Source organism: Armigeres subalbatus, chromosome 1 (genome assembly GCF_024139115.2).
Source record: "Armigeres subalbatus isolate Guangzhou_Male chromosome 1, GZ_Asu_2, whole genome shotgun sequence".
Lineage (NCBI taxonomy): Eukaryota > Metazoa > Arthropoda > Insecta > Diptera > Culicidae > Armigeres > Armigeres subalbatus.
Genome location: NC_085139.1, coordinates 245824129 through 245837882, shown reverse-complemented (window position 1 = coordinate 245837882; position 13754 = coordinate 245824129). Strand labels below are relative to the sequence as shown.

Sequence of the window (13754 nt, the reverse complement as noted above, 5' to 3'; positions counted from 1 at the left end):
TAGCCCCTTGGGTATTTTCGGTTTCTCATCTTATAGGGTAGTTTAATCCATAAGCTACGGGGATTGAAGTTCAGAAGATTTCCAACCAAGAAGTCCGATGATCTCCAAGAAAAACTTTTAATGTTACTGCTAGTGCGTCACAATGAGAAACCACCATGAATAAGGATGGTTAATCGCCGTTGGAGAACGGCTCGTGGGACTTGTACAGAGAATGGACACGTAATTTGACACGAGGCACGTGAAGTTCGTTTAAAAGCAGTTGAACAACAATTTACCATGGAGAAAATCATTCTTCAGTTTTGTTACAACAGTTTTAAATTATTCATTAGTGAAATCGCATGCTTTGGATTTCATTATTTGTATCTAGTTTTCAACGCCGCTAACGAGTGTGATAAAAATAAACCATGGCAGAAAAACTTAATCTGCATCTGTTTTGCTGGAAAAGGAAAAAAGAACAAAGTCATCTTCCCCATCATTACCTGAAAAACTGAAAATCGCTTCGCTTGCACTTTCTTCAAAGCTTTCATAGTTTATAAAATAAGAAGCACTACAAAAAGGTCTTACTTAAAGGTCCACTTCCGAAAACTATTGGTAGATACATAGATTAAACAGTTGTTCAATAATTTAGTTTAAAAAATGTTTTTGTTTATTTAGAGATATTTTTTTATTAATTTCATAGTAGGTTCTGTTCCCCGTTTTATTTTAATTTGGAAGAGTTTGAGTTGAATGTTTCAATTAATAAAAGAAAATAATTCCGTCCACTGTCTGTTGTTCCGAGATGTCCAATATCAACCAGTCAAAGAAAAAAACTTGGTTTACGCAGTTGCAAACTAATGAAGATTGTGAACTCAACGTCTTTGCAGTCGTATGCCGCCTTTCATCTGGATAACACCATTCAATCATCAGAATCTCATCTACAGCCATCCATCTCATGAGAGATCTCAACTTAAACGATTATTTATGTGATGTAAAACCATTGGCCATTCTAATCGCTTTTAAGTTTATTTTATTTAAGTTAAGGGAACTTTTCTTTTAATGTATCTTTCAAATATGTTTCATCTAGTCTTGTGCTTATTTTTTTAATCAATAACATTTTCTTCACTGTATGCTAACATTTTCGACTTAACATCATTACCTCTAAAAGCTTCCGCTTCCTTTTTATATTTATTTTTATTGAACGAAGGACTTCCCGCGTCTCTTATTCATAGCTACAGCTTATTCATGAAAAAAAATTGCGAATCGAAACGTGATACAATGATTTCCTTTTTTTCGTTTCTTTCCCACATCTGGAAAACCAATCCACATTCCTACACTCAAACATACACACCTCTATATCCCACCTGAAAACAAACCGCGATCCTATCCGATCGGCACCGGAACGAAAACCACGCCCCCAGATATTAGAGGCGTACGCATCATCGGTAAACCCGACCAGTAACAACGAACTGCAGGCAACGAGTGATCTACCACCGGCGATAATAAGCCAAGCGAGCTATCAATCCAACCAACCAGCGGCCGTAACGGTGGTTGTACTGAAGAACGAAATTGTCGCCGAAAACGGCGCTAACAACGAGGACGGTCACACGCTGTCGTTGCGGATCGATGCAATGAAACGGGACACGGCGGTCACGCTTAATCCGCGCTCCGTTAACGATACCAGGTAGATCCGGGTGAACATGGTTCCGTAGGGACAACTAAGCGTACTCAAACGAAGGTGGACCACAGGACGAATTATTTTCTTTTTCTCTGCTTCTGTTTGAATTTAGTTTCGTTGAAAATGTATACATTTGATTGACACGTTTAATGGGCCGATATTGCACTTGGTAAGTTTGCATGATTCTTTAGTCTGGAAGCTGTTTAATAGTAGCTCGGGATTGAATAGGTGCCGAAGGTGAGTAGTAGAGGGCAGGACAGGAGTGTCATGCCATACAGGTAAGCACGATTTGATGCGCACCTCTTTCTATAATGAACTCAGCTAATACTGAATCGTATTAATACGAATGCAGTTTTGAAATACTCAGCAAAGTTCGTAAATGGTTGTTGATATCTGGTTTCCTAAAGATCAAAAAGTCGAAATTCCAAAAAGTTCCAGTTGATATCCACAAGGAATCAGACATTTTTACATTTTTGTCATCATCAAAAATCGACAATCACAAAAGCTGTGTAAATCAACAAAAAGGTTGTGAACAATGATTGGCCTCAAGACTACCACAAATACGTTGACAAGCCATTTACGAACAAATTTCGATTTAATTTTTCGACTCCTCACGTTCTCATGTATTAGATCTAACCTTGTCAGCAACAACACAATCAACTTTAATCTAATCACCGTCTACCTTTCTCCCCTAGGTTATAACCACGGTTGGCCCCCGTAAACCCCAACGTCAGTCATCGAACGCCAACTCATCAATCGCTTCGGAAGCCATCGAAGCCCTACTACACCCAGACGGCCATTATCAGTTCACCAATCATACCGGCAACAACTGTGCTCTCAACGGGCCGGAGCCATCGTTGGTGGCTCTGCAAAACCCAGCATCACCTTCGGTACCGCACAAGATTTGTTTGGAAACTTCTTTCACCAGCCTCCAATCTCCACAGGACCACTATTCACCCAGCAAGGCTTCATCTATCGCGGGCGGTAGCGTCCTGGGTGTGCGCAGCCAACTGTCCAGTGTGGTAGACGACAGTGGCATCCCAAAAAGCATGTCCGGACCGAGCGAAGCCACCACCGTTATCTTCAATGACCCCAACCACCAGAATAACACGCAGCACCGTGCTCCCAGTTCCGCTAGCAATACTGTACGGACAGTTGCCTTCAATACTTCGCCGAACGTGATACGGAATGGAGGCCAACCTAGCCCGGCCAACCCTCAGAAAAAATCCATGAGTCTTTCGTGGAACGGAACTCGGCAGAACTCTTGTGAGATCAAAAAGATCGACCTGATCCACGACGACTGGTTCGGGTTGGCTCCACTGGCAAGTCCGGAGTCACTATCCGAGCTGTCCAGTATCAGTTCGCGGGCAAGCTTTGGAGTAAACCTGGCGTCCAGTATTGATCGGTACCTGGAGAAGATCACCGAAAGCAAGGAAGGGGTTGAACGAAAAGGAGACGGTACAGATCCTTTACTCGAATCACAGCTTCACACTCCAAAAATAATGCGAAGAACGCCAAAAGTAAGCGGAAACCTGGCTCTCTGTGCGGAAGACGTTAAAACGATAAACAGCTACAAACGGATGGGCAAAATATTCGTACTGAACCGAGCGCCATCCGACAGTGACTCCACCATCGACAGCTACGAATCGGCCCATAACGTGATCGTCCTGGACAGAAACGGAATCATCGGTGCAGAAGAATTGGCCATTGGGGGTACGTCACCTATCAAAGAGAACTCGAAATCGGCAGATAACATTGACGAGTTGAACACCCGGCAAGCGGCATCGGGAAACACATCCACCACCGGTGCCTCCGCAACCAAGAAGACCTCATTCACGGTAAGCGATAGCGCTATACCGCAGGAATGTGCCTCGAACTGTCCATCATGCCCATGTCGAAGATCTCCGGGTGGGCCATGCTGTCAAAAGTTCAACCATCGCGAATGCTACAACTACAAGTACACCTCGTTCAACATCTTCAAATTCAACAACAACCGGGACAGCAAGACTACCAGCTCGAGCGACACTTACCATAGTGCTAAGTCTTCGCTGACCGGCGACCTCGACCACACTGGTTCCAGTACAAATAATTACCAATCTAGCAGCAGTAGTAGTAGCAGTAGAACGCTCCAGAATACCAGCCTAAAGCCAGGAGTTCTCGAGTCGCACTTCCCTGTCTATCAGGAAACAGCTTCAGAGGAGCGTCTCTCGTTGCTTACCAATATCAAAGAGAGCAGTCCAGCTCGGATATCTGCTACAGGCACGACAATAACCAATAGAAAGATAAACGTGAAAGGTCAATCAGCGAACAATAAGCGTCACAACGAGGAAGATTTGAATGTGTTTGCTCGTAACGAGTCACTTCCCCTTCTGGCGAACCTCGTGGAGAAGTCTTCGCCAACCAAACACCTTCGCAAAAAACATTCCGTCTATCCCAGTGAGGCAGGTCACCCGATTGCCACAGCAGGTTTCAGCGCGGGCAGTAGTAACGGCCGCGGCAGCATCGCCACCATCCATTCGTCTTCGTCCTACTCATCTGTCACTTCCTCACCTAGTCGGTATCCCAAGAGCGAAAGCAACGTATGAGACCGGAATCCAAGCTCCGAAACGCTAGTCTAACAGACGGAACGATCACCTTTTTCCAAAACTTCCTCTAATTAGAATCTCTTTACTCTCTTACGGCCTCTCAGACTTTTTTCAACTCTAGTCTACGGTTCCTTTTCTTGTTCCCCTTCTTTGTACGAAACTGTTTCTACCAAATGTTCAACGAGCCTCCGCTTAATTCATGAATTTTTATCAAAAAGAACATCGATTTCCTGAAACGAATGTTTCCCATTGACAAATCCTTCATTAGTGTAGCGCTCGCTAGAAGTTCAACTGTTTAGCGGCATCAAACCACTCCAAGGGAAGCACATATACAAATCGATGAATCGGAACAATGTTCCTTGAGGCCGCAATTCTAGTCAAATCAGTTACATCCAATGTGCCAAATAGAACAACAACAAAACGGCATTTACTCTTCTCAGTTAGTCAGTTAGTAGGGGAATCAGAAAAAGTCAATTTTACTATACAAGAAAAAACACTGTTAGAAAGTAACGAATTGTGCGTGTAAAACTAAGTAAGGAAGAGAAAGATTTTTTTCAGAATTAGACAGGTGTTGAAGTTTTCTAAATTTAGAGAATATACAAAAGTCCCTTCGAGAAATATATCCAACAAAGCAGAAAATAATCTTAACTAGAAACAAGCTAAAATAACTTATAAATAGTTGAATCATGCGGTTTAGAATTTTTACAATTTCCATTTCAACCAAACAGAAACTTTTAAACAGTAAAATTTGTTACTAAACAGAAATTATCAATAGAATACCAACTAATGAAAAATAGTTGCAAAGAAGTCACGGTGTTTAGCAAAACGAGAGAATCTAAATATTCTAAATTTTTGTACATATAAGCATTCCTGCTTTGAGAGAGAAATCGGCAAAATGGAAAATAAATGAAACGTTAGCAGGAACGCTTTTCACACGACAGACATGGAAACAATAACGTGAGCAAAAACTAATGAACCGCAGACAACAAAAACCCAGTTTGTGAAGTGGAAAGTATAGCAAATACCATCTGAACAAAATCCAACAAATCAAAGTGAAAGACAACTCTAGTGAAAGTGTCCAACAAATGGAAACTTCTTCGAATGTTTCAAGATGAATGACTCAATTAAATCGCATTAAGCAAAAAACTGATGGACAAAATCCATCTCCTGAAAGGCATTTTCAAATTTTAAAAACATCAGACCTAAACTCAAGTAATGTAAACTTCTTAAACTCAAGAAAATAATCATTGATCAGCTACCGGGCGGTTAGAAAGTATGGAACATTATTACCTATATATTTAGAGAATATATTTGTTAGTTGGCTGAATGGAAGCTCTGCGACAGCGACGAACGGACTGAACTCGATGCGGTGTGGAAAAATTAAAATAAATGAATAAATGGAAAGGGAATAAAAGTTCTAATCAAAGTTGGTCACGTTCAGATTGGCTGTTTTATTTTGTTTTTGTTTTTTTTTAGAAATTAAATGAAAGTAATCCCTACCATTGAACATGTTGGTTATCTTCAGCTCACGATACCTTTTGTCTAACCTACAATTTTTTGGTCCTTCGAGCCGAATATGACCCAATGACCTATACATAGACTTCAACTTGTGGAAGATGGTCCAGGGATACCAAGCTGCATTGAAGAGCAGCAGGGAATCAATTTTTCTGTAATGCACATACGAAACAAGCGACAAAAGAGAACCAACTACAAAGCTTTGTTTTTGTCGGAGAAAATAATGACAAAGATCCGAAAAATTTTGTCAGCCACAAAAAAGAAGACAATCTTGTTGCTAACTTTTCATCCCGTTATTTTGCATTATTTCTAGAGCAAAATTGCGGTTTTATGCTGTCATAGTTTCTGCTTTTATTGAAATATTCGAGAATCGAACAATGATTACAAAATTAGCATCGTATTCTCGGAAATATCAGAGCATGCAAGGCAAATGATTCTTGTTATATTGTGTTCGGGTTCTGATAAAGGTTTGTAGCTAGGTGCGTTTGTCAGTAACAAACTCTGTTGATGACAAAAAGTATATTGTTAGGCGTTTACTCGAATATTGATTCCCTGAAGAGCAGTGAACCCACACAAACCAGATAATTTAGCTCAAAATTGTGCATTTGAGCAGAACCGGTATGGTTCCTGTTCAAGTAACAAATGTTCCCGTAGTACGATCGAGAGGACAGTAGCGACCGACGGCAACAATAATAGCGAGACTGTAACCGAAATATACATTTGCAGGTTCCTCTGGTTACTGGTTTGTGGTAGTTTGCATGATGGAACGTACACACAGGGGACTGAAGAGAAGGCTAATACGCCTACCATTCGTTCAATATGGCGTACAATGTTTTTGTTTTAATCTCGTTTAATTCATGATAACAAAGCTACGGAAGTATCAACGGGCTATTTTTCGACATAATAAAGCCGTATAAACACAAAAGGTTCGATAAACTAATTGCAAGTTTTTGTTAATTGCCGATAATTAGCACTAGCTACGTACGAACCAATCACCCAAAATGAGCAGCTGAATTCGGGTATACCACACAGAAACTGGGTACCAAAAACAGCAGTACCAAAAACAATGTTGGGTAGAGTGCCATTGTACCGCGGATGACAGGCGTTTCACGCTCCTGCGTACACACGGTGAAGCAGTTTGACCAAGAATGACTCCACCTCTCGTTTATTCAAACATTCATCAAGTTTCACCAACAGCGGCACAAACAATCAATTGGTTCGACCAACAACATCACACACGAACGACCGCCAACTTGAGCCCCAACCATCAAAAAATATATGGGGGTTCATACAACTTCACTACAAATGCTCAAACGTGTTCGGCGAACCTTGACTCCACCCCCGACAGCTCAAACCAAAATCAAACCGTTTTAATTTTTTCCAACCGAGCCGCCAACTGTCAAATGGTTGTTCGAACAACACACACACATACCTGCCGACAGTTTTGAGACCAGTTACTCAGCCAGTATACACTAGCAACACTAAAACCAGAGATCGGCGGAGTGAAAAACTGTCGAATTGGCAACGTATGAAAATGCATGAAATCGTGAAAATAATACTGGCAGCACTTGAACTTTTTGCTTGCTTCTTATGGATGCAAAAAGTAAACAAGTCGAATTGGAACCGCTTTCGACGGTTCGATTGGAAACAAGATGACGTCTTTGCCGATCTCTTATTCTCGTATTTCTAGTATACACGATCCTTATGGAGAAAAGATATTTTAGTTATTAGATAAAGATTGTCGCTGTCGTCGCTGTCCGGAACATCTTTTGCTGGCGAGGATAAGGCATTTTATGAGACGTTTCGTGGTGGCCCGACTATTTACTTCAATTTGTTTTGTTTTGGTATGATTCTGCGTGAACATTCCGTTAGGTCCGAACACAAAATGATGTTTGTAACGTTTTACTTTTTATTCGTGTTTTCGTCAGCATTTCATGCTTAGAATGCAATGGTATAAATAATCTAACGACACGTTTTAAGAATCATATGAAAAACTTTGTTCTAAAGTCCTGGTAGACAAAAAGTAAAACAGGCAGAATTGATGATAGGACCCATCGGAATGTTCAGCGCGAAATTACCAAACAAACGGGCTCCCACTAATTGTCAAAGTAGATAAACGCGAGAAAATCAGCTGTTTCAATCTGTCTCATAAAATGTCTTATAGAGTGCTAAATGTCAATGAAGGAAAAAACATACGTTTTGACAGTTTGGTACAACACATGTTTCGGACAAGAACAAAGGGAACCGAAGAGACAATCTTTATATTGTAACTAATATATATTTTTCATGAAGATATAACGTTGCAGCGTTTCCTGCAGTTGTTCCTTTCGACCATATATGGAACGCCGCGTGGAATTGCGTGCAAATGCGCTTTTAGAAACATTACAACAGCCGCGTGGTGTTTCGTTTTGACAGCAATACTACGTCCGCACTCACGGAGACTGAATCGAACCCACACTCCGCAGCACAATGCGATTGAATGCCTACCGGAACACGGCCACGAAGCCCACTATGTGAACTTATCCCGAGCAGGAGCGACGACCCCGATAACAGAAATCGGTATGAACTATAGCCTTGCATAATGGAACGTACACACGGTCAAGCAGTTTGACCAACATAGACTCCACCTCTCGTTTATTCAAACATCTATCCAGTTTTACCAACAGCGGCACGAACAATCAATTTATTCGACCAACAATATCACACACGAACGACCGAAGCGCCAACTTGAGCACCAACCTTCAAAAAATATATGAGGGTTTGTGCAACTTCACTACAAATGCTCAAACATGTTCGGCGAACCTTGACTCCACCCCCGACAACTCAAACCAAAATCAAACCGTTTTAATTTTTCCAACCGAGCCGCCAACTGTCAAATGGTTGTTCGAACAACTTCACACACGTTCAAACAAAGCAGCAACCGAAGCGTTTTCTGGGGGGCGGAGTCAATGTTCGTCAAACTGCTTGACTGGTGTGTACGTTGCATAAGAGGTAAAATACCAAATATTAATATGCAAAATATTTTAGGCATTTTTTTTTTCTTTATTTGATAGGCTTTCAGCCCTTGGCTGAAAACCTCAGACAGATATTGGAAAAAAAAAGGAAAGAGAAAAACCTTAGGGGTTCAACCTCATGTTCAATTATTTTACAGATTTGAAATTTTTGTTTATCATGATAGCGAAAATGGTATTCGGTTCTGATGCACGACGGATATCTTTATTCCTTGTTCGTATTCGTTCATTCTGTGTGTTATAGCGCTGGGTAATTTTGGCGTCTCCACAAGGTTCCACCGAGAGTAGTTCCCAAATTGGGAGGGCCTTGCATATTTCACAAGTTTTACAGAACGATGATCCTCCGAAGTAATCATGTGAGACCTTCGTGTGTCATGTACGAAGACGAGATAAAGTCGTAAAAGAGTCGGCTGCATATGATTGCATTCGCTACTCTGATTCTGGTTTGTCCATCGTTTAATGTGCACTTTTTCGAAATGACCTTCCACGATTTTTTCAGTTTTTCTTAGTAAGTTCGAAATGGGGTTTGAAACATAGATTACGATCGAGAATAATGCCAAGAATTTTTAACGTTTTCTCAGTGGGGATGGGGCTACCATGTACCGTAAGTGAGTTTCCAGGGGGTGTGTGTCTAATGGAACAGATGTGGATTCTTGCACATTTTCAGAAGCAATTTCGAAGCCTGAAATATCGACCCATTTGGTGGTTGCGTTTATAGCGGTTTGGAGTTTTCTCTTTACTGCTTTTGGACTGGTTCCACGAACAACGAGCAAAATGTCATCTGCATAGACGAAAATATAAATTCCTTTTGGGAGTACACTAAAAAAGTCGTTTATAGCCATCAAAAAGAGGGTAACGGCTATAACGGAGCCCTGAGGGACTCCTGTTTCCTCCGCAATTGTTTTTGATTTATGGTTTCCTACCATTACCTGGAATGTACGCCTCTGTAGGAATTTTGAAACAAATGTCAGTAAGTTGCCTGTGATGCCCCATTTAACCAGCTGTTTTAGCACTTCGGGGGTCCATGCTCGATTATAAGCTTTTGACAGGTCCAGTGATGCTATCTCGATGTGTTCGCCCTTACAGTATGCGTCGTTCAGAACCTGTCCGAGTGTGGCAAGGTAAGTGCCTGTGCGTGTTGCCTTTGGTGCAATCGTCGGTTAGCTTCTAAATGTTCGATAAGCCGCCTGTTTACAGTCTTGTTTGTGCACTGTTTTGAGAATATCGAGCTTTCATTTAAAAAGTTGCTCAGTTTTGGTAAAACTGATTAGTGAAAAATTCACTGTGAGAGTAAAACTTTTAATTTGTAAGCTTTTCTTTAAATAAAACATTGTTAATTTGAAAGCGAAATTTTTTAATTGAAAGTTTAAAAGTTGTCAAATGGTATCCCCATCTTCTGTGAGTTTGGCAACATTGGCAATAAATTTGATCCTTCTGGCAACTGATTGAGCTATCAGATTCAGATAATCGAAAAAAGCGCGAACGAAAAACAGGTTCAGCTGTGAGGATATAGGCAAAGCGCCGGAGAATAATTATTAATCCAGCCTCGTTTCACAAATTTAGGAACATGTTCCAATGGAAAAGAACATGGAGATCAATTGTGGTAAGTATTATTATATTATATTATCCAGCAGCAATTTAATATTGAGTGTATTCTTCATTTCTTTCCAGCACCCGATGACCAGTCTTCCACAAAATCAAGGCAGCAGCAATTGACCAGGGTCTGATTAGATGAAGAACAATGAGCGAAAATGGGAATCCTGAGGAACTATGACTCGGCGTCCAACATGTTCCTGAATGACAACAATGACCTGACCAGCCAGCCATCGCCAAAAGAAACTACGTCTAAATTCATCTGATCCAAAAATGCACATTCGCATCATTTCATTACATTGATATAAATTCTAATTGTATAAGTTACAATATAAATCCAGAAACTTAAAAATGAATAGAAAATAAAATGGGAGAACGAACCAAATAATGTTTAAATATTTATAATTTTATTATGGTTTATTAGAGTGAAATTGAAAGCCCAGGCTACCTGTTGTTTTGAAAGCATTACTAGTTGTTTTGATTGTAGAATACACACTTAGTTTTCAGAGGAAAATGTTATTTTAAGAAGTTAGCTCTTGTCAAAATTTTTACCGAATTGACATTTTCAGCATTGGTAGATTTAACAATCTCATACTTTCTACTGAAAATCACTAACTCATTTTCTCATTTTTAACAACGTTTCTTTTAATCTTACCAACGATTTTTTTTGTGTGTATCTGGGACGGGACTTGCAAAGAGGAAACAATGTAACTTCAGCTGCTGCCAGTCAACTGCTGTCACGAACTGTCAGGTGCAGCCAGCAGCTTTTTGTGTGAAAGTATTGGTATCCCAAATAAAATATTCCACATCATTTTTGTGTTACGAAGTATTCCAAACCATCCGTTTAGCTTGTTAATTATCAGTAATAAACCTGTGTTTTGTTCCCGGTATAAAAGTCCTTATAAATATGAATTTACTAATTCGTGAATGGGGGCCCTCCTTAGCCGTGCGGTAAGACGCGCGGCTACAAAGCAAGACCATGCTGAGGGTGGCTGGGTTCGATTCCCGGCCCCGGCCTAGACAATTTTCGGTTTGGAAATTGTCTCGACTTCCCTGGGCATAAAAGTATCATCATGTTAGCCTCATGATATACGAATGCAAAAATGGTAACTTGACTTAGAAACCTCGAAGTTAATAACTGTGGAAGTAGGGCTTCCATTTTTCCCGGGAATCAACTTCCCGGGAAACGGGAAATGAAATAAAAATTTCCCGGGATTTCCCGGGATCCCGGGAAATAAAAAAAACTATCGAAACTAGTTCAAAATCGTAGTTTAAATTTTGTCGTAAAATGTGATTTTGAGAATATACATTCGACATCAGGGAGGCGTGCTATTTTGTCTTCAAATGATGAAAGAGTTGTTGAAAGCCTGAGACAGTTTTTGTTCAGTTCGAAAAGCGTTTACTCCTTCTACAAAACGTTCGCCATGTCATAAGTAGCAGCATCTGCTCTGGCTCAAGAGTAAGATCTGCAGTGTCCTGATGAGCTCCACTATGTGCTACTTTAACATATTTTTATTTTAAAAACTTTATCAGGTTGTATCCGCATTTTTTTCAGTTTTTGGACAACGACGGGAGATTCTCTTCTATAATCGCCAAAATATTCCTAACATGAACTATTCTTATATTCGACGACTTTTTTTTAGTGCATAGAATCTGCTGGTCAACTTTGAAGGAAAACCATTTTTATTCATGCACGTCCACTTGAACACATTTTGTATTTAAAGCAGATGAATGAAATATTTGAAATGAGAATTTTTACATTCGAAATAAAAAAGAGCTTTCAGGCGAGTGCTTGATTGTCATACTTTAATGACCCTGACTATAAAATTTGTTTCAGTCAAACTTTGCTTGAAATGCCGAACAATACCTAAAACGCATCAAATTGCAAAAGTTTTGCGAGTATTTGTTGTAAGACAGTTGTAATGATCGCATACAAAAGACATCTGTTTTTTTCTGTTTTTTCATCAAGATCTGCCCACCAATATATAAAATATCCAATGAAATATTTCAGAAATATCTCAAAATACAAACGAGTCTTCGGAATATGAGTCTGTTCGGAAATTGAATCAAAAAGGATTGAAGGTCTTAAAAAACCTTTGACAATATTAGGACAAACCTGCCAAAGCGATCACTGCTATTGCCTGAAAATCTGCGAAAATTGGTAGCTCTTTTGTTTCACCACAGACACTAAATTTTTATTTCGACTTCACAACGCTTACCGACGTTTGAACCTACTGAATAAACGAACGATAGATACAAACTGATTCTTTGTCTCGCCTCTCTTCAACACGTGTTGGAATGCACCGTATAATTCTGTAACATTTTCAGTTATAACTGAAATTCTTAAACTTCAAAAATGAAATAATGATGCTAGTAAAAAATGTAATTGATACCCCAAAATCCGTTATCATCAAATTAAAAAAATAAGACAATTATTACAAAATATTTTAGTTCGTTCATTTCCAGGGAAATTCGGGAAACTGATATATAAATCCCGGGAATCGGGAATCCCGGGAAATATGATTTCCCGGGAAATCGTTTCCGGGAATGGAAGCCCTATGTGGAAGTGATTAATGAACACTAAGCTGCGAGGCGGCTCTGTCCCAGTGTTGGGATGTAATGCCAATAAGAAGAAGAAGAAGAAGAATTCGTGAATTGAACCGGTGCCAGCAAAAGTGGTACATAAACCATTTTTGTCAATTTTGAGTTTTTTACACCAACAGCTTCTATTTGCAAAGATCTAGCAAGGGAATAACGAAAAAGTGATTTTTGGCAACTAAATCTGGAGATATGCACATTTTATTTTCTGGTATATATCACAATGGCCATTTCGTTGCCAGAAAAAGTGGTACATGTACAGTTCCACCCACTAAAATCAGCTTATTTAAGGTCACTCCTGACGGAATCCAAGTTTCAAAGTGCTCGCGTTTTCGGGGGCACACCACTCGATACGGAAGCAACGCACAACTGTCATTTTTATTATTTCACGCATGCTGCGACGCAGCAAAGCTAAATGAACAAAAATGACAGTTGTGCGCCGCCTCTGAATCGAGTGGTGTGCCACCGAAAACGCGAGCACTTTTAAACTTGGATTCCGTCAGGAGTGACCTTAAAAGAAAATTCAGCAACATGGTTGTTTTCTTAACAGATTTTAATCCTATTTTGTATTTCAAGATAGTTTACTGCCGTTTAAAATGATTTTGAAAATGTACATGTACCACTTTTACTGTCAACGTTTTTCGGTTTCTGTTTCCTTTTGCTTCCATTAATAGTGGTACATGTGCAATTTGTTCTAATAATCTTGAAATTTGTCATAAAATTTGCTTATTTTTCACTACTATCTTTAGGCACATCAGTCATAACATGTTGGTACAGTTTAGTTGCAAAAAATTGCAA

The 13754-nt window shown here is 39.8% G+C and overlaps 1 protein-coding gene across 6 annotated transcripts in view; it reads left to right on the top strand.

Moving 5' to 3' along the window:
* Nucleotides 1–5693, top strand: part of LOC134206338 (diacylglycerol lipase-alpha) — a 351723-nt gene extending 346030 nt beyond the window's left edge. For 3 of the 6 annotated variants that reach the window (XM_062682035.1, XM_062682037.1, XM_062682036.1), the window contains one exon: nucleotides 2350–5693. In XM_062682035.1, the coding sequence (XP_062538019.1) occupies nucleotides 2350–4239 (1890 nt within the window). In that variant the 3' untranslated portion in view covers nucleotides 4240–5693. Of the gene's footprint in view, nucleotides 1–1397; nucleotides 1661–1766; nucleotides 1824–2349 lie in introns of all 6 variants that reach the window. The other 3 variants (XM_062682039.1, XM_062682038.1, XM_062682040.1) reach the window with 3 other exon arrangements.
* Nucleotides 5694–13754: the final 8061 nt, after the last annotated feature.